Raw genomic sequence first — 26,901 nt, forward strand, 5'->3', positions numbered from 1 at the left:
CAATACGTCTCATCAGTCCAAACAGACACCTGGATGAAATTAAGAGCAGTAAAAGATGGATGGACTACAAGTTTATAACCACATGAGGTGCCGTATATACGAATTCAATAATTAAGCACTCGCTAGACTGAATAAATTAAATGCGACAGGATTCAGCATGGAGATATAGTCATGAATAATTTAGTACCTCGCATAACAGTTAATTTCAAGCCTCAGATTAATTTGCATATTGATGGGAATTTTTCAAACTTTTCTGTTTATTTTAGCCATACGAGAATAGTGGGGGAATTCTTCTAAACAGCTGGTAATAAAAATCAAGGCATAGTGAACAAGTTTAAAATAAATATGAAATAAAGACCTTATCAAATTTAGTGTTCCTGTAGCTAATTTTGTAGGGCATGGTGCTAACAAAACAAGGATCATAGGTTCAGTTCCCAGAAAATTCACTATGACATGTATATCTAGCATACACAAGTTGCTTTGCAAAGTGTCTGCAAACATCTAAGGTGATAAATGGACAATATAACAACCAAAACATTTGTAACAGTGTTAACAAGACCTTGACTTGAGCCATAGTATGTGTCAAATTTCTGAAGTTAATTACTCACCTTCATGTCATTTCTAAAATAATTATTAGGCTATAAAAAAAAAAAAAAAATCAATTTTAGTCTAGTCTGTTTTCAGTTAATGAACAGAACGTTCAACTCACATCCAGTAAATCCTAATAAGCTTTGTGCTTTGTTACTTTTGATATGAAACAAAGTCTCAGATTTCAAATTCAGTCTATTTTTTTCAATATTCAAACAATAAATGCTGGTTTGGTGCTGTTTAATGTGGAGAGACAGATCGCTAGTGCCTCAATTCAAGAGAAGCGGCAGTGCAAAGCGCATGTGAACTGATAATCTCTTCTGCTTTAATACCAGTTTGAGCATGAAATAAACATGAATAAACAGCTGAAGGTATGTTAAAAGAAAGAGTATCATCTGATATCATGTCACCTATAATTTTAACTGCAGAGAGATGTCAGTATGACCGCTTGTAAATGATGTCACGTAACGTCACATTTACTTTAGAAAAAAACATATTCGGTGACCGTAATCTTGTTAGTCAGCTGGAAAAATTAACTCTAGAGAGAAGCTAAATATGTGCACCATATAACATTCTTCAATATCTAATTTACGTTTGAATAAATCCGTCAAGTTTTATGCCAGCTCCCATTTAAATGTTTATGTTACAGAAAACAAATTAGAGTAGAAATATACGGTAATTATGTAATTGAAAAGTTTGTATTTGTATACAATTCAGTAATTATCTAGTAAAGTAATTTCCTATCATTTTAAATTATCTGAATGTATCTAGAACAAAGGGTTCTCAAAAAATGGCTTCTTATAAAAAAGTATTTCTGTAGCTCAATTTGCCCCAGGTTAGGGGTAAGCTGACCTGAGTCATTGTGTAAGAGGCACCATCTGGGTTTATGCACTGATCTGACTGAATCTGACTGATTCAAACCCATGTGAAATTTTAAAGAACATTTGCCTCTTTTAAAAAACTAAAATTTAATTTTACAAACAGTCATATTTCTTTTCTTAAAGCTAACTTAAAATTAAACCAATCCAAGAAGTTTCATTTTCGAGTTTCATTTTTTGCATTTCTGAAACAATATGATGAACGGTAAAGTTTTAACCTTCCCAAAAACAGACTAAACACGAAGTTTGTTGAGTAAAATGAAATACAGACTGATTTAGAATGAAGGAATAAAAATCACTGAAACTAATGAACCTTTTAGTCAAAAGATTCTTCGCATGGTAGCTTTTCCGCAATGTCAAAAAGGCCATTAGAGACTAGTTGGAAAGATGTATATGATTATAATAATTATAAATAATTATAATAATAATTATAATTATATGGTGAAAAGCATCTTCTGGTTCTCAGAGAAGGATTTGGTGCACATGTACACTGTCCCTATCAAATAAACTACAAACAATATGTATTTATATGATAAACTAAACCAGTTGCAGAATATCACATTAAAATACCAGTTTGTACTCCGGAGATTTAACCTAGCTTCGGTGCCGTAAATTAAAGTGTTGGCTCAACTTACCCCACAGCATTTGGCTTACTTTGCCCCATAGCTGGCATTTTGGAAAAACAATAACTAGCTTACCAATTCAGGTTAATATTTAGCTAAATGATTTGCTTGGTTTTATGTCGCTAAATCACCTGTATGCGCCATAAATATTTTTAGACTTGGATAAATTTGCTTTGATGTAAGAGCCATTAAATGTGCTATGCTAAAATTTTACTTTGACAAGCCAAAAACTGTTTTTAAAGTAAATGGGCATCTTCCACTCCTCCCATGTGTCTCTTCTTTTCACAGTCTGGCAGAAATGATGTGTGATTCCAAAATACATGGTCACAGTAAAAGTGTACAGTTGGCAAGATACAGGGGGTGGGTCAACTTACCCCACTCTCCCCTATTAGTTGAGTTTTTTTTTTCTTGAGAAAATTTGCCATGTACTGTACCTGATATATCCATCCAATAATCAAATATTGAATCGAAACGTAAGCTTGTGAATAAATCGAATCGTGACATTTGTGTCACAACCCAGCCCTATATTTTACAGTATATATTTAATAATTACTATTCTTTATAAAAATTTCCCTGACAAAAAAAAACATACAAGTTTCAGAGGTGAAGATGAGTAAATGACTCATTTGAATGAACGCTTTTTTAGGTAAATTATTCTTTTGTGGAACATTATTTTACATACAGTGTATTAACAAAAACGATCAGGCTGTGAATGAAAGGAACAGGTCAGATAGGCCTCCCGGTGTGTCAAGTGCCCTGCCGGTCTGTTGATGTAGTTACAAAAGCCGTAATGAATGGGGCGATGCCACAAGCTGTAGGTGAGACCAAAAGAGGGGCAGCGAGATGAGAAGGGTCTGGCCAGTGATGGACTGTGTGATTATTCAGCCCTGGAGGTGTAGATCTCTGGAAAGGAACGGTTTGTTGTGTTTGCTGCTGCTCTGTCAGTGTAATCACTCTGAATCACACTGCTATAAATCACCCGCACAGCACAGCTGGTGCTGGAACAGCCGCAGTGGATGGGATGAGCCTGTGCGGAAACACCTTGTGCTGACCAGGTGCGGTGGATTGAGAGGAGCGAGTGGCTTGTTAGAGATCAGTGATTCACTGATTTTATGAGCTGGCTGGATCATCAACAATCAGCAGCTGTGTGTGTGTGTGTGCAGGTGTGTACACACGTTGACAATATATTTCATGTCAGTTCTGCAAACTGAACACTTTAACCCAAAGCAGCAGTGGGATTTTGATCTATACAATATCCAGTCCACCTCCTTATTCTGGCTATTAACTGATAAAAGCATATGCTGTGACTTTTTGTAATATATTACTCTGCTTGTGTTTGTTCCAGACAGAATGTCAATCTGTGCATTAGTGGTGAGGATTTTTCACTGACTCTTTCTAAAACGTACGTCAATAAGGGTCAGTCACAATACACTTTTCCTTCCGCTGGCTTCCATTTACACACATACAAATACGAGAGAGCAAGCTCATACAAATTTCGCTGCATTCAAAAGATACAAGTTTGGTGAACTCTACCCTCCCATTTTGTATCACATGAAGACATGACCAATAGAAGATGGACATGATCTTTATGCTGAATTAAAAGCATATAAGATTCAAACCTGAAGAACTGGAGTACTGCAGTAAAGTGAAGTAGACTGCCTATGTTTTACATTTTGGCTGTATTGTATGTAGATATTAGTAGTAGTAGTAGTAGTAGTATTTTATTTGACATGGACACAGTTACATTGGACAAACCATAGGCATTTGCTTAAGTGTTTTAGCATATTAATTCTCAACACCTGTCCAAGGGAGGCTTGATGTTTAAAAAAAACAATAATAATAATTACAGTACACAAAAAGTAATAGTAACAATAAAATAATGATACTAACAATAAACGAAAAGAAGAAGAGGGGAAAAAAAGCATATTTACATACCTAAGCTATGAAGCAAAGGCAACATGATCAAACAATAACCTGACAGTAGACTATTTATGTAAACACTGTTGTTTTGTTTTTAACCATCGTTTAAGTTCTCTATTAAAAGCATTGCTGTTATTTTCTGATTTTAAATAAATAGGTAAAGCATTCAAAAGTTTTGCCCCCTTCACAGAGAAAACAGACTGACCAAAAGAGGTCTTATATTTAGGAACAAGACAATCACCACTAGTAGTGGCTTGTGTGTTTGCCCTATGAGAGGTCTGACGTCTACTGATTAATTTGGAAAACAGCTGTGATGCATGATTCTTCAAACATTTAAAAACCAATTTAAGATAATTAAAATCAATAAAGCTATCAAAACTAAGAAGGTTATGCTTTCGTATAACATTGCAATGATGCCATCGAATAGATTTCTGGTCCATAACTTTTATTGCCTGTTTGTATATTGAAACAATAGGCTTCAATGTAGTTAAAGAGGCTTGCGACCATGATGTAATACAACATGATAAATGTGAAAATATTATTGGATGCATGAACAATTTTGCAGTTTGACATGACAAATCCCTTCTAATAATACTAAAACAATTTAGATTTAGTTTGACCTTCTTACAAATATTCTTAACCTGACTATCAAATTTAAATTCTTATCCAGAATTATGCCAAGATACCTGACTTCATTCACTACTTCATTCTTGATCCGCACCTCAAAAACATCCCTTACAGGCCTATTTCGTATGGAGAAGCATGTGGAAACTGTTTTCTTAACATTAAGAGTTAAATGAGACAACTCAAGCCATCTAGAAATATTCTGCAATGCATGAGTCAGGTGCTCACCTGCCAGGCTAGTTGTTTTAGCAGACACATGGACGACTGGCAGTTGACACCCGGACAGCAATCAGGTAGGTCATTTATATACACTGTAAACAACAATGGGCCAAATACAGACCCTTGCGGTACTCCCATGTTGTTAGCACACACAGGTGACTTCTCCCCATTGACCCAAACATATTGCTGTCTCCCACCCAAATAAGACCCAAACCACTGTAAAGCTTCTGATGACAGTTTAAACTGATTTAATTTATTTAATAAAATACTTTGATGAACAGTGTCAAAGGCCTTATTTAGGTCCAGAAACACTGCCCCTACAACATTTCCTTTATCCACTGAGACTATTATTTTTCCCAGCAAATAACAGTTAGCTAGTTCAGTGGAAAATGTGTCTCTAAATCCAAACTGCTGTGGATGAAGCAACTGGTTAGACTCTAAATGTTCCATTAATTACTCGACGACAATCACAATTACATGTAATTAACGGCTGTCTTTAAGTGAGTTATTAAACATTCACTCAACAGATTTGTTCAAAAATCCATTCTGTCTTTGTGTGCGTCATTGAATCATTCACTCAACTAATTTATTCCAAAATCCACTCACTCTTTGAGGAATTGAATCATGCAAGTAACTGATTCATTCAGAAAGCCATTCATTTTTTGAGTGAGTCAATAGCTGCTTTTTCACTATCGGGCCGAACCGCTCTCTTTGCTTAACCATTCCATTCCGTGCCGATCCGGGCCAGTCAGCACGGATATGGTTTCATTTTCCACTGTGGTTCTGATAAAACTGAACTCTTTGGAATGTAAACACAAATGCGTCAACCGTTGCCTTGGTAACGCAATTGTAATATAAACAGCGATATGGACAATGATCAGATATTTCTGTTTTTGGGACTACTTCGTTAAATAACGGAAAAAAAGGACACAACTCTTGGCGCAAAAAATAAAATAAAATAAACAGAAGGCGACGACAGGTATAATGTTACCAACAAATGCTGACGGGATATGCATGGCAACGGAGTCGGACACAGAAGGTAAAACTTTTCTAAAAAATACCCCATTTATTGACAGTATTAATGTATGAGCTATGAACGCAGTGTAACAGCTGTTTGATCAAATAACGCGCTTTCGCTTAGCACACACATTCTATCAGCACGGTTTGGCACGGCTGTCTAACCGTGCCGAGAATTCCAGGCCGAGAATGGTTTGTAATCGTGCTGTGCTGTACCAGGCTCAGGTGGAAACACAATTGGAACCGTACTTGACCGTTCTAAGAACCACTCTGCCCGATAGTGGAAAAGCGGCTAATGAATCATTCACTTAACTGATTCATTCAGAAACCCGTTCAGTCTTTGAGTAAGTCAGTGAATTATTCACTCAACAGAAACCCATTCAGTCTCTAGGTGTGTTTGAGTACTGCGAGAGCTATTCAAATGCATATGGAGATGTCCACTCACTTATAGCTTTCGCAGTACTTTGATGTCATACACAGATTGATTTATGCAGTGCCACTTCAAGCTAAACACACCTTTTGGGCAAGTCATTGAGTCATTGAGTCATTCACTCAACTGATTCATTCCAAAATCCATTCAGTTTTTGACCAAATCATTGAATCATTCACTCAGTCTTTGAGTGAGTCATTGAATTATTCACTTAACAGATTTGTTCAAAAATCCTTTCAGTCTTTGAGTGAGACACTGAATCATTCACTGAACAGATTCATTCAGAAACCCATTCATTAGGCTTGTTCGAGATGCATCGGTGCTGTAATAAAAGTACCAGCAATTCTAAAGTATAAAAAGTCATCTGCCCTATGTCATACAGTGATCATTCTGTGCAGCGCCGACGCATCTCAAACAAGCCTATACTTTGAGTGACTCATTGAATCATTCACTCAACTGATTAATTCAGAAACCCATTCAGTTTTTCAGCGAGTTGTTGAATCATTCACTCAACAGATTTGTTCAAAAATCCATTTAGTCTTTGAATGAGTCACTGAATCATTTACTTAACTGATTCACTCAGAAACCTATTCACTCTTTAAGTGAGTCACTGACTCATTCACTCAACTGATTAATTCAGAAATCTATTCAGTCTTTGATTGAGTCATTGAATCAATCACTCAGCTGATTCATTCAAAAATCTATTCAGTCTTTGATTGAGTCATTGAATCATTCACTCAACTGATTCATTCATCTGTGTTTTACTCAGCTATATTTGCACCAGTTCATTCTGTGTCATGTGGACCTGTTTTAATAGATGGAGAAAAAACATTTTCTAAAATGTAAGTTACTCAGTATTAACCTCCTGCCTAATAAACTGTTATTAAAAAAATGGTCACTCTTTGAGTGAGTCATTAAATTATTCACTTAACAGATTTATTTAAAAATCCATTCAGTCTGTGAGTGAGTCGCCAAGTCATTCACTCAACTGATTAATTCAAAAATCCATTCAGTATTTGATTGAGTCAATGAATCATTCACTGAACTTATTCATTTATCTGTGTTTTATTCAAATATGCTTGCACCAGTTTATTCTGTTTCATGTGGACCTATTTTAATGGATGGAGAAAAAACATTTTCTAAATTGTAAGTTACTCAGTAATAACCTTCTGCCTAATAAACTGTGTTATTAAAACAATGGTCTGAATATCAACACAGCTCTGATTACCTGCAATTGAATTACAACTGTGTTGACATGTGGAACAACAACACTCGGTTGTGTGATATGTCTAACCAATCTGACATGGAAAACAACACTGGAAAGTCTTCCCAAGTGATTAAGCACTAATTATTTTTGTGCATGAGTTTAACACTGTGCAAACTGTAAGACCACAGCTCTGAAAAGGGAAATGTTTACACTAAGCACCTCTCTAACATCCCTATGCAGGTATATCTTACATGCCAGGGCTACTGTATGTTTGGCTGTCCATATAGGATTTATTCACCTTTCACCACATCGAGTGGGTTTGTAGTGTCTATATTGTAGATATTTGCTCCACTCTTGATCCTATACTCTGAAATGGGTGCTCAGCATTACAAACAACCGTGTTGAGTCTGTGCCTGCTCGTTTCAGTACAGCGCCACAAGCTGCAGTTCACACTCTAATGTCTATGAATATGATTCTGAAGTTGAGAATTTCTGCACTGAGAGGGTTATTCATATGTGGTCTGTGCAATATAATATTTGCCTTCTGAATTTAAAAGTGATGTTTGGCCTATAATTTCTTTATGTTAATAAAAACCTGACTCACTTAATATGCAGATAAAACTTAAAGTAAGCCATTTGTAGGCTGATTGCCTTGAAGTGTGAAAATGAAGCATGTGTTTTTGTGTGTGTGTGTGTGTTTGGGGCGAAGCTATCATTTGTAAATAGTCATTACTCTTGCAGTTACGTACTTTGAGGCTACTGACGCAGAAATTACACACTTCAGCTTCAAGTGTGAATTTAAAAGAACACAACAGCTGCATTCACTAACTGAATCTTGTGGGTTTTTGCCCGAAGCTTTATATGTAGGTACAATAACAGAGGAAAAATCAATCTTGATCCATTTGTGCATGTGTAGTCAGTGTGTAGACTCAGGGGAAGAAGTCTGTGGGAGGCATTGAAATGCCTTTAAATGTTAATATTAGCTTGGCTTCTTTAGGGGAAGAAACGTGAAGTGATGGTGTTTACATGTTATTAGCTATTTTGCACACTTTGGCATGGGAAAGTGTGTGTGAGATGTGTAATTCCTTCAGTTAAATACATAAACATGGTGATGTGTTAAACCTTTGGCAGTGTTGCAGTCTCATGAAAAACCTTAATGATGTGCTCCACTGAGCTACAATACTATTCAGCAGTTTAGGATGTTGTAGCTGAGTATGCTGCTTCAGGCTAGCATAGATTATTATTTTTTTTTCTTTTTGTTTACCTTTTATTTTCAGTTCGCACATATGAGCTTTTAATGTGGCCATAAATTTAGAAAGGAAAAAAGCAAAAATAATATCATTTTTATTATACTAATAACACAAATGAAGTACAGTACATTGCCAGGTGTTTGTTCAATGTGTTTATTCATTATTAGAAATTATGCTAAGCATCTACTGTACAATATGTCAATAAATTATTTTTCTGTTTGGTCTAACAATCGGTAGATGTTTTGGCATTGTTTGTGATGTTAATGCACTATTTTTCAGTATTTATGCCATTAAAATTAATGGTTTACCTAAAATTGTCATTTTTTTTATTATTATTTACTCACCCTCTTGTCATTCTAAACTTTATATTCTGTGAAACACAAAAGGAGAAGTTTAGCAGAATGTTAAATACATTGTGGATGTTGACCATGTTCTGAATGGCTCCAAAAATGACACAAAAACCTCTAGAACTGAAGTCAAATGATAGTTGTAACGAATAAACCAAAATTTCCCATGTAAATTTTCCAAAATGATATAAATTTGGCAGTGTTTTCCATTCAAAAGTTTGGGGTAAGTGATAAAACACTTGTTCGCTGACAGTGTATAAATGTGACAGTAAAGACTTTTACACTGAAAACCTATTATGTTTTACAAAAAAATCTGTTTCAAACTAATGTTTTTTTTAAATTTCTATTCAGACAATAAAAAAAAATCACAATTTCCAATATTAAGTAGAACACTCTTTTCAACTCTAATATTTAATAATAAAAAAAAGTGTTTCTTGACCAACAAATCGGCATATTAGAATGGTTTCTGAAGGATCATGTGACACTGAAGACTGAAATAATGACTGCTGAAAATGTAGCTTTGTCATTACAAGAAGAAATTACCTTTTTTTAAGATTTATTTTTGGCATTTTTAGACTTTATTATGGTAGGACAGATCAGAATGGACAGGAAACAAAGTGGGAGAGAGATCGGGATCGAGAAAGGTTCTCATGTTGGGATTCGAACACGGGATGCCCACAAGGCTATCACACCGACAGGAATAAATTACATTTTAAAATATATTAACAGTTATTATAGTTATTAAATTATAATGTTTCAGAAAATTCCTGTTTCCAGAGATTTCTTTCAAAAACTCTCAGACCAGGGTCTGTCAGGCTTCAAAAATGACGATACTGAAGTTGGAAGTTTAAAACCATATTATGTGATAAAGTTTATGATATTTTACCCAGGACCACAAAATCAGTCATAAGTTTCCATTTTGAGATTAATACATCATCTGAATAAATAAGATTTCCATAGATATAATGTTTGATAGGATAGGACAATATTTGGCTGAGATATAACTATTTGAAAATCTGGAATCTTGAGGGTGCAAAAAAATCAAAATAGTGAGAAAATCGCCTTTAAAGATGTCCAAATGAAGTTCTTAGCAATGCATATTACTAATCAAAAATTAAGTTTTGATATACAGGGGTTGGACAGTGAAACTGAAACACCTGGGTTTAGACCACAATTAGTATGCCGTTTGGCCTCCTTTTGCAGCCAATACAGCATTATTTCATCTTGGGAATGACAAATACAAGTCCTGCACAGTAGCCAGAAGGATTTTGAGCCATTCCTTTCGCAGAACAGTGGCCAGGTCACTATGTGATGTTGGTGTATGAAAACATTTCCTGACTCGCTCCTCCAAAACACCCCAAAGTGGCTCAATAATATTCAGATATGGTGACTGTGCAGGCCATGGGAGATGTTTAACTTTACTTTCATGTTCATCAAATCACTCTTGTCACCAGTCTTGCTGTGTGTATTGGTGCATTATCATCCTAATACACGGCACCACCTTCAGGGTACAGTGTTTGAGCTATTGGGTGCACAAAGTCAACCTTCACACTCTGCTCTTATTGGTGGAATGTGCGATCAGTAAAGACTGGCCACCAGGCTGCATAAATATAGCCATGAAACCTCCAACACTATATTGGCCAGTGTTTCAGTTTCATTGTCCAACCCCTGTATTTGCCGTACGAAATGTACAAAATATCTTAATGGAATATGATCTTTACTTAATATCCTAATGATTTTTGGCATAAACGAAAAATCAATAATTTTCTATACAATGGAATGTTGGCTATTGCTACAAATATACCCGTGCTACTTATGACTGATTTTGTGGTCCAGGTTCACATGGGTTTGGAAAGACATGAATGTGAGTAAATGATGACAGATGTTTATTTTTGGGTGAAGTAATCCTTTAAAATAGAACACTTTCCAAATGATGCTCTCCATCACAGATATCTTGCTGATTTGTGTGTGCTCGCTGGTTAAACTCATGCTTATGAGTACTGAGAAGTTACATAAGTATTTATGTCAGTTACGTCAAGTTAAAAAGCTAATGTTTATCTTTCATCACCCCCTTTTTCAGGTCAGTGGGGTAGGTGTATGGGAGAAGAATGTGGAACTGGCGGGGTTCAATCCAGGACGGTGTGGTGCATCCACTCAGAAGGCTGGACCACACACCACTCTAACTGCCGCCACTCAGACAAACCCGAAAGCCAGAGGCCTTGCTTTAAAGTATGCGAGTGGCACCAGGACCTATTCGAATGGGAGGTTTCAGAATGGGGGCCGTGCGTTCTGGCCCCATTCCAGTCCAACGAGCTCAAACCGAGGACGACAGAGTGCATTACAGCCCAGCATGGCATCCAGAGACGGAAGGTCCACTGCGTGCGCACCTCAAACCGCACAGCAGTTACGGAAAGGATATGCGAGTTCTTTTCTCCACGACCAGCACTCGAACAGGCCTGCTTGATTCCGTGCCCTCACGACTGCATCGTATCTGATTTCTCCTCCTGGTCCGGCTGCAGTCGGACATGTGGCACGGGTCTCCAGCATCGGACCCGACACGTTCTAGCGGCGCCGATGTATGGAGGCGCCAACTGCCCCAACCTCACCCAAACAAGGACTTGTGCGAACCTTCTGCCCTGCCCGGTTGGGGAAAGTGAACATCACTACAGCCTTAAAGTCGGGCCTTGGAGCGAGTGCAGGCAGCCGCAACACAAAGGGCTTTGGATGAGCGGAAGGACCATGCTGGACTTCACTACAGGACAAACGGAGAGGAACACCGTGAAACGCCACATCCAGAGCTCCCAGCACCAACATCACCACCTGCACCACCACCACCACAGCCTTAAGGGTTTGGACGTGGAGATCGGGTACCAGACGCGCCAAGTTCGTTGCGTGCGCAGTGATGGCAAGAACGCCATGCTGAGGTAAGAAGCCCTGAACGTATGCAGACGCATCTGGCGTGTCTATTCAATTTACAATAATCTGTGTACAAGCAATGCATCCCTGAGAGACAAACCCTCTGAGAACATAAACCCTTTTAAGGTCTAAATCCCAGATTATGCTCTTGAAAGCAAGGTACTGCCGCTGCTTGTGTGAAAGGAATTGCTGTGCAGCTGGATTTTTGAAGCGGCTCTGTGAAGTGGGCCTAGCTAAATCGGTTAGTCCTCCATTAATCTCCTTCCCGCTGCCGTACTATACAAGGTGAGCAGAGAGACATGCCTCTGGCAGCCGCGAAGGCAGCACAGGAGAGCCGGGCCTCTGAGCAGAGCACGCTATGGCGTGATGGAAAGGATTGAATTTACTCTCTTGCTGCAATCTCTGCATCCATACTATGAGTTTGGAAAGACGGTCAATCACTGTTGCGCTGTAGTTTGTGCTTTATTCGCGTTTCGCTCTTCTCTTGGTAGAATTAGAAGTCGCTGAGATGTAGCTCATCCTCCTCTCACAAAGAGTATGGATTGCCTGCAAACTGAGGATAATGAATGCTGGAACTAAGGCAGGCTTTGAACATGACTTTAAAGATGCCTCCTTTGCAAAATATTGATTTGCAGCCAGGCACTCCTGATAAAGGTTTTAAGTCTCAAATATAGACTTTCATGTCTTTACCTGTGTCATGGTGCTGTCTACTGCTGCTCACTTTCCAAAGTAGTTTATGTCTACTAATATATATATATATATATATATATATATATATATATTGAGCAGGGACAGTAAAAAAATAAAAAAATGTGCATTAATTTTTGTGAGAATCAGCTGTTTAATGTGATTAAAACATAAGTTGTGTCCCAAATGACTTATTATGCACTCCAGCTTCTACTGTATGAGTTTTAGAAGCTTATTTTGTCATCCAACATCAGAGTTTGATAGCACCTCCTCTTTCGACAGTTAAAGTGTCCTACATTCTACACTTCATTTTTTAAGTAAGTGCATCATTAGGGTACTTGAAGTGTACTTTTTTAGAGTGAACACCACTCTACACACTACACTACACTACAGTATTTATACTACAGAATAGCATAGAATAGTGCAAACAGGTAAGTACCTAAAGGGATGCACCTATCTATTTTACTTCCTAAAGCTATGCTCTCAGTCCAACAGAGAGAGCAGTTGTTATGTGGCTGATCATGTTCTGTAGCTGTGTTTGATAAATAGTAAGTACAGTAAAAAAAAAAAAAACAAAAAAAAACAAACAGATTTTTAAAGGGGTCATCGGATGCTAAGTTCACTTTTACATGTTGTTTGAACATGTGTGTTGAAAGGCAAGGAAAGAAAAGGAAAGGAAAGGACCTGACATGTGGCCAAGTATGGTGACTCATACTCGGAATTTGTGCTCTGCATTTAACCCATCCAAGTGCACACACACAGTAGTGAGTAATGAACAAACACGCGGAGCAGTGAGAAGCCATATTAGGGACTTTAAGCAACAGCTTCCAATGGAACGGCTACGATGACCAGAAGTAGGCTGTAACCCCGCCGTAGCCGAGAGCGTAAAAATCATTAAGCAACTAGGTGCTGATGCCAACAGCAGACATATCCTTGTACAAATGAAAACATAGTTTGTCTGTGCGAATCATTTGTGATCCAGCTTCACCTACAGCAGAAGTGAGTATAAGGGTTTTTTTATGAATCTTTGGCGATCGTGCTAGTTGCCAAGTTTAGCGGTTAAACGCGGCTAAATGTAAAGTAAACAGGCTCATCACTCCACAGAGAGAAGAGAGGGGCGGGGCGAGCGGAGCTCATTTGCATGTAAAGCAGCCTCGACCAGAATGAGATGAGTTTTGCAGAGCTGATTTTGGCAAGAAAGGGTGTTGTTTTACACTACCATTGAGATTTTTTAACCAAAGTATATTAAAGACTTTTCACTAAGACCCTAAAGAATCATATCAACTTGTGGAAAATGGGCATCTGATGACCCCTTTAAGGCTCACCCAAATGAAAACTCTGTCATTATTTACTCACCCTCATGTCGTTCCAAACCTGTAAGACCTTGTTTTATTTTTGGAACACAAATTAAGATATTTTTTTATTTGCATTTTATTTAGACAGCAACGCAACTACCATATTCAATGCCCAGAAAGGTAGTAGGGACATCAATAAAATTGACCATGTGACATCAGTGGTTCAACCTTTATTTTATATGAGATATGAGAATACTTTTTGTGTGCAAAGAAAACTAAAATGGCATTTTGACAGTTTTTGCTGTAGCATGACCGATCGCTGTATAAACACCTCAGAGAGCCACTTCTGGGACACAAGAAACATGCCGCGGTGCGGCTGCTTTAAAAACAAGGATTGACTAGTGGCTGCGATCAGCTCTGGTGGCCATGTCAGAGCCGCAACGCACCACAGACTTGTGCAGTGTAAATCGGGTCCATTCAAACGGCAGAGTGGAGCGTGAATGAATGTGATTTTTCTATCTTCTTTACTACTAGTTTTAACGCAAAATGAACATGAATGAACATCTCATGCCTCATGTAATCACTCAATCAGCGTTTCAACTGTGGAAAGGCGTCAATAAAATAGCTTCTAAACAAAATGTTATGTAGCATTTAATTTACCTCAGGCAATTTACCTCAGCTCATTACTTTGCTAGAGAAATTAAGTCTAGAGAAGAGCATTTTGCGAAATATTTGACTATATTCTCTTTATATTTTACTTTACCTGTTAGTGATCTCTTAATTATTTAATGTATGTTTAAATCAATCTGTTATGAAACAAGTTATGACAGCCACTGTGTAACTGAATATATTTCAACAACAAATATAACTTGTATAATTTATAAATTTCTTTTAAATCTGCAATATGTGCAATTTACATGTTTGCATACAGGTTTTTTTTTTAACTGAGTTGTTTATTTTATTTAAAAGCTGAGGTAGATTTCTAAGAAAAGTTTCACAAAGAAAATTTTAATTATAACTGAATATATTTATTTCAGTTATATGAGAATGCATTCAATTTATCGATGAATGTGGTAGTTGCGTTGCTGTCTGTGCAGGGTTTGAAAGCTCTTGGATTTCATCAAAAATATCTTCATTCGTGTTTTGAAGATGATTAAAGGTCTTACGGGTTTGGAGCAACATGAGGATGAGTAATCAATGACAGAATTTTCATTTTTGGGTGAACTATCCCTTTAAAATGATTCCTGTCAAATACATTGCTGAATAACTTTCTGTCCTTTACTATTCTTAAACATGTAATAGAATTTTATAAGCAATTTATATATAAATAAAATTGTATATAAAATTATGTAATTGTATAAATATGTTTTATAGCTATTATATGGGTGGATTATGGCCTTATGAAGTGGAAAGAGCCGTATAACTATAAGAGCAGAAAGCGACAGTTCTTGATGTGTCAGTTTAAACAGACTGTAAAATGGGGATCATCCCTTGTTAATCCTCATGTCAGGTGAAAAGAGGCTGCTGTGCTTTGACGTACAAATATCTTCATTATTCATGCTTTTGGCATTGTCACCTGCCATTGGCTTATGAAGACAAAAGCTTATGAAATTAGAGTTGACGTAGTGAAACTTTGCATTCTTTGGCTGTTGTGTCATCTGTGATTATTTCCACTGAGAGCAAATCTATGTCTGACAGCAAGACCTGACTGTATTCTGTCAGCACATGTATGTTTTATATATGAATCTTAGTTGGTTCAGCGACTGAAAAGTCTTTTGTCTGTGAAAAAGGCAGATGTTCGATGTTGTTGTTTTTTGTCTTCTTTTGTTCTGAGTTTTCTCATTCCATATTTGTTTAATATGGATTTTCAAGCATCCTCATTCAGAGTTCAAAGTGGAAGAGGGTGTTGTGGGGGTATGTAGAGCAGAATGGGGTCTGACAGGTTTACTACAGGTGCAGCATAACAAGAAAGAGGCCGCTGTGTTATTTTACAGTGAGACGGAGCATTCGCTCTAATTAACATATTCATTTGTGAATCCTGCGTGCATGCTTAATGAAATGTAGTGATTTAAATATTTCCCACCTGAGTTCAGTTTCTGCAGTTTTTCCAATTATAGTCTAATTATCATTTAAAATGAAGTGAAAATGAATGCTACACAAACGGATTATGATATACACAAGTAATTGAATCGGGTGACTTATATGGATGAATCGCTAATTAGATATCCAATTTGTTGTGCATTTATTCATATTTCATATTGCAGATGTCGCTTCGTAGGACACAAAGGTGAATAACTAATTTAAATATCCTTCACTTCACTTTCATTACACTGTCTGGTGTCTTACGATGCAAAAAAAAAAATCAGATGTGCTCGTTTGCCATCACTCAAGCATTGCAGTATATTAAGAAAATTTGAACATCTCAGACTAATTATTAATTTAGTCTCCCCTTGCCACAGATAGTCTACTCATATTATTAAATATGCAAATTGTGCACTGAAAAGTTAGCTAGGTTGCTATGGATTCAGAATCTTTTGTTTTGAAGGTTCATTTTAACCAAATCACAAATTCATCACGACAACACACACACGCAAAAAGAAAGGTTCTTCATTACGCCCTATTAAGTAGTAACAGTAGAGGAACAATTGATGGCATTTATCTCATAAAACATATTCTCACTGTGTGCTTTCAACTCTAAATGACACAGACTTTCTTCAGCTCTTTTTGGCAGCGTTGAAATGTTTGAATATGTTTTCTTTGTGCCTCTCATTCCTAATTTATTTGTTTTCTTGTTCTTAGTCTTTGTACCCTTGACAACGGCCCTGGAACATTCCAGTCGTGCATTATGCCCAGAGACTGCGAGACCTCTGATTGGTCTGTTTGGAGTCCATGTTCGAAGACATGTAGGGCATCAGATATGTCGCCTGGCTTTCGAGTCAGGACTCGAAGCATAACGCAGACTCCCATTGGACTAGGGAAGGAATGCACCGCTCTTGAAGAAAAGGAAGCCTGCAACATCATTGGAGATTTGCTTCCAAACTGCCCTAGGTTTGTATTTTAGCCTTCCAATGATAATTAAATTCCTACAGTATATGAAAGTGTAAAAAAAAAAGATTTTTCGAGTGTTGTGTTCAAGTATTTATTTACCGAACCCCTGTTGCATTCGAGCATAGCACAGATTAGAAGAAGCTAATTAATGAGATTAGGTTTTTGATCAATAGCTGCAGACTGTTATTTCATTAAAACTGCTGCTTTATGCATCATAACACTTTGCTTAGTCAATGCATTTTCATTAGTAGATGGTTTCCTACCGGAAAATGGGAAACTAAGCCTATTAGTATCTTTCAGCGGCAGCTCACTGTGTCCATTTATCCAATGCAACTTTTGAGAGGAGCCCAGCACGATATAATGAGACTATAGCGCCAAAACAAAAGAAGTGTGTTTCACCGCAGCAGGCGTGTGCTTTTGTTCTCCAGGTATGTGTGGAAGAGCACAGATTGGGGAGACTGTCAAGTGGCCCCTCTTCTCAGCCAGCAGGACAGAAGGCTTAACAATGTAAGCGTTCTCTGCGGTGGAGGGATTCAGACCAGGCAGCTGTACTGCGTCCAGGTTCCAGACAACTCCACCCCTCATCACAGAAAAGAGGGTAGGGATCAGTGTCTAAATGACAGTAAGCTGCAGTTCAATGGCTAAGCTATGTTCTGTATCTGTATGAAAGGCTAATTCATTTTGGTTTAAGAAATCCTGATCAAAAAGTCTTGGTTAGACCAAGATTAAGATTAGAGGTAGTTAAAGGGAGTCACCTTGGCCTGAAATTAATTTCGAGGAGCTGCACTAGCCAGCGAAAGCAGCGTTTGGATGGATTCGAGGCATGCTGAGCTGAGAAAGGCATACAGATGAAGATGACTCCTTTCAATCAATGTTGTTTGGGGATATAGATCAATGAAAATCAACAGTGGTGTTTGCTTTCCACCTGACCCAGAGGACTCTCACACTAATGTTAACAGAACACAGTCAAAGTAAGAGACTTTCAAGAGGTTTGCCTAAACTTTTAAACGCTTGTTTGACAAAAGTCACATTGAGAATCAATGTAATTCAAAGTCAATGCAAAATCGTTTTACTTTCTTACTGCATGTTCCTGGTTTTATTGGGAACGATTCATTCAGTGCATGTTATTCCAGAGCAAAAACAAATTGTATTAATTTACATTTCCGTTGATGTCTCTTAGGCCTTGCAGGCTATTGGATAACATTAATCCTACCTAATCTCATAAAAACGTACCTGTGGGAACTTGTCGCAAGACGCAAAATACATACGAATAAGTACATATCACTGCAGTTAAAGCAGCGAGCACTTGTAATCATTTTCGTACAGAGTTATGATTACAGCTCCATATGTTTTGCTTTCCAGATGTAACAAGCTTGCTTGGTAGCTCAGCCAGCATGGAATTGGACATAGGATGCGGAATCCTCGGGTACAAATCCTGTGAAAAACATGACTCACAATGAAAGAGCTGAAAAATGAGAAATCAAAAAACAAGCTAAAATGGCATACTTGCGATTGCATTTTTATGTCACATTCACGTTTGTTCAGATACGTACAAAACCAAGGTAACATAAAAAATACTATATGTATGTTCATCTGTTCCGGGGATGAAAACCGACATAGACGGAGGGTGAACCCACTCCAGGGTAAGGCTAAAAGCAGCCAAATCTGTCTACAATAAACTTGTCTTTTTAGGAAAGAACCAGACATATGTGTCATGTAGGCTAATGAAATATTTTTAATGGGACTGAGTTTGTATTTAACATGATTACAATTTAATAAAAAATTAGAAACTGATGCTTGTAGTTTATTTCCATGGCCAAATTATAGACAGAAAACAACATTACTATTACTATCGCGAGTTTAAGCACTCTCAAAACAAACAAATTTATTGTTTAATCACTGAAGCCGTCTACACTGTGAAATGAATCTCTTACATGCATCTGCCCTTTGTTGATGAGAGAATTCAAGAGTTTCAGCGATGACTCATCTGAACGCCTCTGATTGGCCGTTGCATTCCTAAGCTCAACAAACTCGTGTGTGATTGGTTATAATGCAACACTGTAAGAACGCCGAAAATTAACTTGCGGTACAACATGAGCAGATCTTTATTTAATGCCACAATCGACACTTTCTAGTCAATTTCACTTTGTTAGCAACAGATATAATGGATTAAATTTGTTCGTGCAGGGGCATTTATGTCCAATTTAGTGGCATTTTTTGCCCCCAGTATTTTTAAGCCTTCCCCAGCCTTACACACGCTCCACCTATGAAAACCGAACACTCTTTTAGTGCCTCTCAGTGAACATTTCACATCAAATATGTCATCCCACAGGTATGTTTTTTGTCATGAGATCAGGTTGCGTTAATCAATAACCAGTTTTTTGGAGTTTTAACAAATTCACATTCAGTCTGGCTCCATTCTAGTATGTCACACATTTATTTCACAGTCAAACTAATTTCTGATGGATAAAATTATGTCCCACCATAAAAGTCTCCATCTTGAATATCTTGTTTCAGTTGAAGATACTTGAAATTGTTGGAAATGTATTTATTTATTTATTTATCTGAATGCATCAATCTTATTATGAACAATATCAATTAATGTTTAATTTTTTATTTATTTATTTTTTTAGCTTGTAACGTTTAATCAAAATGTCATAACTTCAGTAATACTATACAATAATGAGTCATTTGTTAACATGGGTTAATGTATTAACACGAATGAACATTGAACAATACATTTATTACACTGTTTATTAATCTTTGTTAATGTTAATAAAAATACAGTTGTTCATTGTTTGTTCATGTTGCATTAACTGGTGTTAACAAACACAACTTGTGATTTTAATAATGCATTAGTAAATGCTTAATTTGCCATAACATTAATGAATGCTGTAGAAGTATTGTTCATTCTTAGTTCAGGAAACTAATGATCCTTATTGTAAAGTGTTACCCTTAGTTCTTCCTGTCAAATGGCGGACTAGTCTAAATCTGTCACTTTCTTACAACTTTCCTATATTTTTATTCTTATCCGATAATTTCATGTTTCATGTTCTTTAAGCTAAACACTTTTGTTGCTTTAGGCTTTGAAATCATTTTATTCTGTGTGGGAGTTGGTGCTCAGCAAGAAAGATCAGAAAATTATACTTATTAAGATGAATTATATTTCAGATTAAATTAGCCTGACATATAGTTTCTTTCTCTCTCTGTACCTCTATCTAGTGTCTAGACCAGTAAGCAGACGTCTGTGTACAGGAGATTTGCCTTCTGCGGTGCAGCCCTGCTCCATACCGTGCCCACAGCTGTGCCTGCTCTCATCCTGGTCCTCCTGGGGGGGCCTGTCTCCACGACAACTGCATGGAAACACATGGACGAAAAGGTGGGCCAACATGGGAATGAAATGTCATCAATGAAAAAAAAAAAGCATTCTGCCCTTTTATTAATAGGAGCTAAAAAAATCCACTTTAAATATGTGTTTAAAATGAATGATTGGTGCACCTCTCCACTGAGCTGAAGCCGGAGGTAACAGAGTGTCTAAAACTGACACCACTTCTGTGAGAAGTGATAACATCTGTCACTGACGTGAGCTGTCGGAGGACTGCCCTATAATGAGAGAATTTAGCAGAGGGCAGACTGATGTCACGAATCAGTCATACATAAGTGGGGCTTTCAGTCAGAAATGACTCATTCTGGGCAATCATAAGAATAATCCCAGCTTTAAAACAGTGCTGCACTGTTATCATTCACCTGCTTTACTGAGAACAGATGTGAGTTAAAAATCAATCCATCTTATACTGAAAGAATTCCTAAGTGAAAAAATGTAATTTACAATGATTGAGTATGTGTGTATATGTAAAATAAACAAATATGGTATTGGCTAATTTTACGTTTTGGTGTTGAATTGAGTTATTAAATAATAAATTGAAGTTAGAATATAGAGTTACAAAATGAATGTGAAAAATATTGTCCAGGATATGTAAAGAATTAGAAGAGTTTATATTGAAATTATTAACTTTTGACTGCACATTTGCAGATATATTGGCAAATCAGTTTGAACATTAAAGGATTAGTTCACTTCCAGAAAAAAAAAAATAAAAAATTCTCATATTTTACTCACCCTCATGTTATCCAAGATGTTCATGTCTTTCATTCTTTAGTCGAAAAGAAATTAAGGTTTTTGAGGAAAAAATTTCAGGATTTTTGTCCATATAGTGGACTTCAATGGTGGTCAACGGGTTGAAGGTCCAAATTGACCTACACGATCCTACATAATCTACAAGATCCTAGCTGAGGAATAAGGGTCTTATCTAGCAAAATGGTCATTTTCTAAAAAAGAAAAAAAACATAAAATATACAGTCATGGCCAAAAATATCGGCACCCTTGCAATTCTGTCAGAAAATGCAACACTTCTCTCAGAAAATTGTTCCAATTGCAAATGTTTTGGTATTCACATGTTTATTGTTTTTGTTTGCACTGCAACAACATAAAAAACAGAGAAGAAAAGTCAAACTTGATAAAATTTCACACAGAACTCAAAAATGGACTGGACAAAATTATTGGCACCTTGTCAAAACTGTAAGAAATAATTGCTTTTCAAGCATGTGATGCTTGTGTAATTTGTATTTAGACACACCTGTGGCAAGTAACAGGTGTGGGCAATATAGTAATCACACTTGCAACCAATTAAAATTGAGAAAAGTTGACTCAACCTTTGTGTTGTTTGTCACACTGAGCATGGAGAAAAGAAAGAAGTGTAAAGAGTCGTCTGTGGATTTGAGATAAAACACTGTGGAAAAACATTGACAATCTCAAGGCTACAAGTCATCTCTAGAGATCATAATGTTCCTGTGTCCACTGTGCGCAATATCATCAGGAGGTTTACAGCCCATGACACTGAAGCTAACCTCCCTGGATGTGAACGGAAGTTAATGAAAAGTTACAACGAAGGATTGTTTGAATGGTACATAAAGAACCCCGATTAACTTTCAAACAAATTCAAGCTGATCTGCAGACACAGGATACAACAGTGTCGCAGCTCACACTGTCCCTCGAAAAGGGACCCTATGGTTGGACACCCAGGAGGACACCACTGCTGACACAAAGGCATAAAATAAGCAAGACTGGAGTTTGCCAAAACTTATGTGACAAAACCACAATCTTTCTGGGAGAATGTACTATGGACAGATGACACAAAAGTAGAGCTTTTTGGTAAAGGACATCATGGCATTGTTTACAGAAAAAGAAATGAGGCCTTCAAAGAAAAGATCACGGTCCCTACAGTCAAACATGGTGGAGGTTCAAAGATGTTTTGGGGTTTCTTTGCTGCTTCTGGCACTGGTTGCCTTGACTGTGTGAACGGTGTCATTAAATCTGATTACCAAAGAATTTTTGGCCGCAACATAGTGGCCAGTGTCAGAAAGCTACGCCTCCACCAGAGGTCATGGGTCTTCCAGCAGGACAATGACCCGAAACACACTTTAAAAAGCACTCAGAAATGGTTACAAACAAAGCACTGGAGAGTTTTGAAATGGCCAGCAATGAAGTTCTCCAGCAGTTTGCAAAAGACGAGTAGTCCAAAATTCCAGTAAAGAGGTGTAAGAAACTCATTAATGGTTACAGGAAGCGACTGATTTCAGTAATTTTTTCCAAAAAGGGTGCTACCAAATATTAAGATAAGGGTGACTTTTCTTCTCTGTTTTTCTGTGTTGTTTCAATGCAAACAAAAAAAAATAAACATGTGAGTACCAAAACATTTGCAACTGCAACAATTTTATGAGAGAAGGGTTGCATTTTCTGACAGAATTGCAAGGGTGCCGATATTTTTGGCCACGACTGTATATACTTTTTAACCACAAATGCTCATCTTGCACTAGCTCGACCTCACACATTACATAATCACGCACGTGACGTACTGTAGGCGGAAGTACCGACCCAGTGTTTACAAAGCAAACGTGCAAAGAAAGCCAAACGCCTTTTACAAAAAAGGTAAAACAACGTCGGAGAATTTTGAAGTTGGAATAGAAATTGAGATGGAGTTTTTCACCCTACCCTACCTTTTTGAAGAACTAACTGTGCATGATTTTTTTCAGCGTGATTACATAATGCGTGAAAACGTGAAAGCACATCGCAGAGCTAGTGCAAGACGAGCATTTGTGGTTAAAAAAGTATACTTTTTTTTGTTTTTTGAAAATGACAGATTGTATCACTAGATGAGACCCTTATTCTTTGTCTGGGATCATGTAGAGCCCTTTGAACCTACACTGAAACTGCAGTTTGGACCTTTAACCCGTTGGCCACCATTGAAGTCCACTATATGGAGAAAAATCCTGGAATGTTTTCCTCAAAAACCTTAATTTCTGTTTGGCTACAGAAAGCCAGACATGAACATCTTGGATCACATGGGGGTGAGTAAATTATCAGGAAATTTTTATCCTTGAAATGAACTACTCCTTTAAGATGTCTTTTGAAACTCTTGAGACATATCATAGGTCATTTTTTTTTTTCTCTTTTAAGAAACCCATCTGAGAAAGATTTGCTTTTTATGTAAACTGATTGCTGTCTAGAAGATTTTCTGATGTGTTCTCCCAGTGGGACTGTCTTATTGTTATGGTGTCTAGATTCTCTTTTATTCGTTATTTAGACTGCACCTTGTTAGACAAGAGTCTATTTACTGCTTTCAAGCACTTCACCTCACTGCTGTTTCAGAGTATCATTTGATCTTTGATATTGGATGAAGTATGCAGAACTCTAGAGCCTAGAGCTTTCATAAATAGAAAAATGAACTTCTTTCCTACACATACAAACACAGATTTCATCAGAGGAGCCTCATGGATTTGTTTTTTAGTTGTTTTATTAACGTTTGTAGTGCATTACAAATCTACAATTGCCCACAGTCATATTTTTTATCCTCTTTGTGTGATCTTGGGTAAATGTAAGCGTGTGTGGAGGAATGAATTGAACACTGGCTTAGTAATGATTGTAAGTGGCAAATTCTATCCAGCATTAATGTGAGTAGGGAGCATTGAAGTGGGACTGATAAGGTTCTGAAGTATTGGAAGTGAAACGCTGCCTGCAGCCCACCAGTCTTTCCCATGAATAAATCCGATAGCTCCCGTGAACCTTTCAATTATTAATATCCGCAGGGATGTGTCTCCACCAAATTGTTTTTCACAGTTTGGAGGAGGGCATCGGCCATTCAGGCATTCCTTTTCGCTACAGAAAGGGGCTGTTGGTGTGAACCGTCTCTGCATGCATGTTCCATGGGAGTATGTCTTCCACTATACTGCTCAGGTGTAGTTTCACAATGATGTGTAGTTGTAATTTGTTCCTTTATTGTCCTGGGGTTGAGCTGTTGTCATCTAGAGAAGAAGAATGCTGCTTTGGGGGCTCAGAGATCCAGGAAGTTGTTTGTTACAACCTCAGTCTGTCATGTTTTGTCTTAAGTGAACCAAACATTCATATTAGTGCATGGGCTGAAGAACAGTATATATTGAAATATGTGACCCTGGAACAGTCATAAGTCATTTTTCGAAACTGAGATTTATACATCATCTGAAAGAATAAATACGTTTTCCATTGATGTATGTTTTGTTAGGATAGGACAATATTTGGCTGAATCTGACATACGACTATTTGAAAATCTGGAGTCTAAGGATGCAAAAAAACTCAAAATCTTGAGAAAATCGCCTTTAAAGTTGTCCAAATTAAGTTCTTAGCAATGCATATTACTAATCAAAAATTAAGTTTTGATATATTTACGGTAGAAAAAAAAAATATATATATATATCTTCATGGAACATGATCTTTACTTAATACCCTAATGATTTTTGGCATAAAAGAAAAAAAAATTGATCCATACAATGTTTTGTTGGCTATTGCTACAAATATACCAGTGCTACTTACAACTCGTTTTGTGGTCCAGGGTCACATGTGGTTATAAACTGGATATTTTATACATGGTAACACTTTACAATAAGGTTCATTGGTTTATTTTATTAATAAACCAATGCATTTTGTTTTGTTGATTTAATTTAATTTAATTTAATTTTAAATTCTTGTGGATTTTTCTCTCTCCAGTAAACCCTCTATGTGTTTATATAACAAATGTGAAGGATTTATGGGAGATGGATGGCAAAAAAATCTATATATATTTAGAACAAATAAATTTCATTACCACAATAAATCACTATTGAAAATGCAACCAGTTCCCAGGAAAGTTATAACAATAACACTTGTTATACTTGAGAATCATTTATACAATTAAGTCTGCTTTAATTTTTAGCAGACACATATGGGAATATTACATAAACATTTGGGGGAAAAAAAAAAAAAAAAAAAAAAAAAACAGCAACACTGAGCTACAGATATTAGAACCAAAATGTTACAACACCCTCCTACAGAACTGTTTTCTATTGGCCTATTATTTGTGGAAACAAATGTTAGTAGTTTAGAAAAGATATATAAAAAACATTCATATTGACTGTCCCCAGAGAGAAATGGGCATGTTTTTTGCAGGAAAAAACCTATATATATATATGAAGTAAAAAAATGTATGGATTCATCATATTATGAATTCTGAAACAGAACAAATGATTCTTACATGCAGTCTACAGATTATACATCTGTTCATAGATATAGAGCGTTATTCATGTCTTCTCAATTATTTTGTGATAAGTGAATCAAACTGGTAATACCTCAAGGTTTGAATTATGTATGTGATACATTCAGAGCTCTCGTCACACAATGCACTCATCTCTTATAGAGTTTACAGTTTTTTTTGTGTCAAAGCGATGTTGAGCTGTAGGGTGTTTTGATTATTTCAAAGGCTTGGCTGACACTATGATTTTCCCAGGACTGCCGAGTCAAGCCCCCTGCAGGGGTCTGAGATGAACCAAATCCCACTACTGGCATGCACATAGTCAAGGAGCAAAGATATGAGGAGTTAGTATCTACTCATCACAGGCCGTAAACAGGATCAGATGGTATCCAGACAGCTAGCATCCCACCCTCATGTTAGTCATCAGATCATCTTGTTTGATAAATTATGCTTGGAGTAATGCCTGATTCATCCTTTTTTCTCACTTATGCACTGTACTGTAATGCATATTGATGTCGGCCAGAGCTGGCTTTGAGAAGGAATGCCAATTTATGAAATATTAATTAAAGAGTGTTTTTTTTTTTTTTCCCTGAAGTATTTGAATTAAAAGGCGATGATGATCTTACTAGCAGCACAATGCATAGTTTTTCTCCCATATTATTAGAACAGTGTTTTGCCTTCATGTTTAACCAGTACTTTTAAGTGTTAAATGTTTAAATGTTCATATTCCAGTGCTATTTCATTTATGACTGGCGTCTCAGTTTGCAGTCATAGCTCATAGCTTTACAAATGAGTAAATGAAAAGAGTGTATTCAGGCAAATTACAGCAGAGCAGGAGTAGGAATTTATTCTGCTAACAAAAGCTGTGAGAGAGAGCCTTTTCAAATGAGTTTCTATTACAGGCTTATTTAGCCACCACTAGAATTTCAGTTCAGAACTCACTGGCCAGAAACTGGCACTCATTTTTCCTCACAATACCTCTAATCCACCTGTCTCTCGCTCTGTTCGCAGGCTACAGGCAGAGAAGGAGAGAGGTGCTAGAGGAAGGATCAGGAACAGAAAGCTGTGCCCATCTCCTGGAGTCAATGCCCTGTGAGGATCCAGTGTGCTTCCTGTGGCAGGTGCAGTTTGAGGGCACTTGTGTGCCCAGGAAAGGGAACTGTGGAAATGGAACCAGGACTCAAACTGTGGCTTGCGTCAACTCACAAGGTATACAATCAAAACACTTTTATTTATTGGAATTATATGTGAGCCTG

The 26,901-nt window shown here is 37.1% G+C and overlaps 1 protein-coding gene across 1 annotated transcript in view; it reads left to right on the forward strand.

Moving 5' to 3' along the window:
- Positions 1 to 26,901, forward strand: part of thsd7ba (thrombospondin, type I, domain containing 7Ba) — a 245,242-nt gene that overhangs the window by 94,484 nt on the left and 123,857 nt on the right. Inside the window, 6 exon segments of the mRNA XM_051118747.1 lie at positions 11,183 to 12,026; positions 16,800 to 17,048; positions 17,477 to 17,646; positions 20,271 to 20,380; positions 20,382 to 20,427; positions 26,657 to 26,854. Of these exon segments, the coding sequence (XP_050974704.1) occupies positions 11,183 to 12,026; positions 16,800 to 17,048; positions 17,477 to 17,646; positions 20,271 to 20,380; positions 20,382 to 20,427; positions 26,657 to 26,854 (1,617 nt within the window).

Source organism: Labeo rohita, chromosome 9 (assembly GCF_022985175.1).
Source record: "Labeo rohita strain BAU-BD-2019 chromosome 9, IGBB_LRoh.1.0, whole genome shotgun sequence".
Classification (NCBI taxonomy): domain Eukaryota; kingdom Metazoa; phylum Chordata; class Actinopteri; order Cypriniformes; family Cyprinidae; genus Labeo; species Labeo rohita.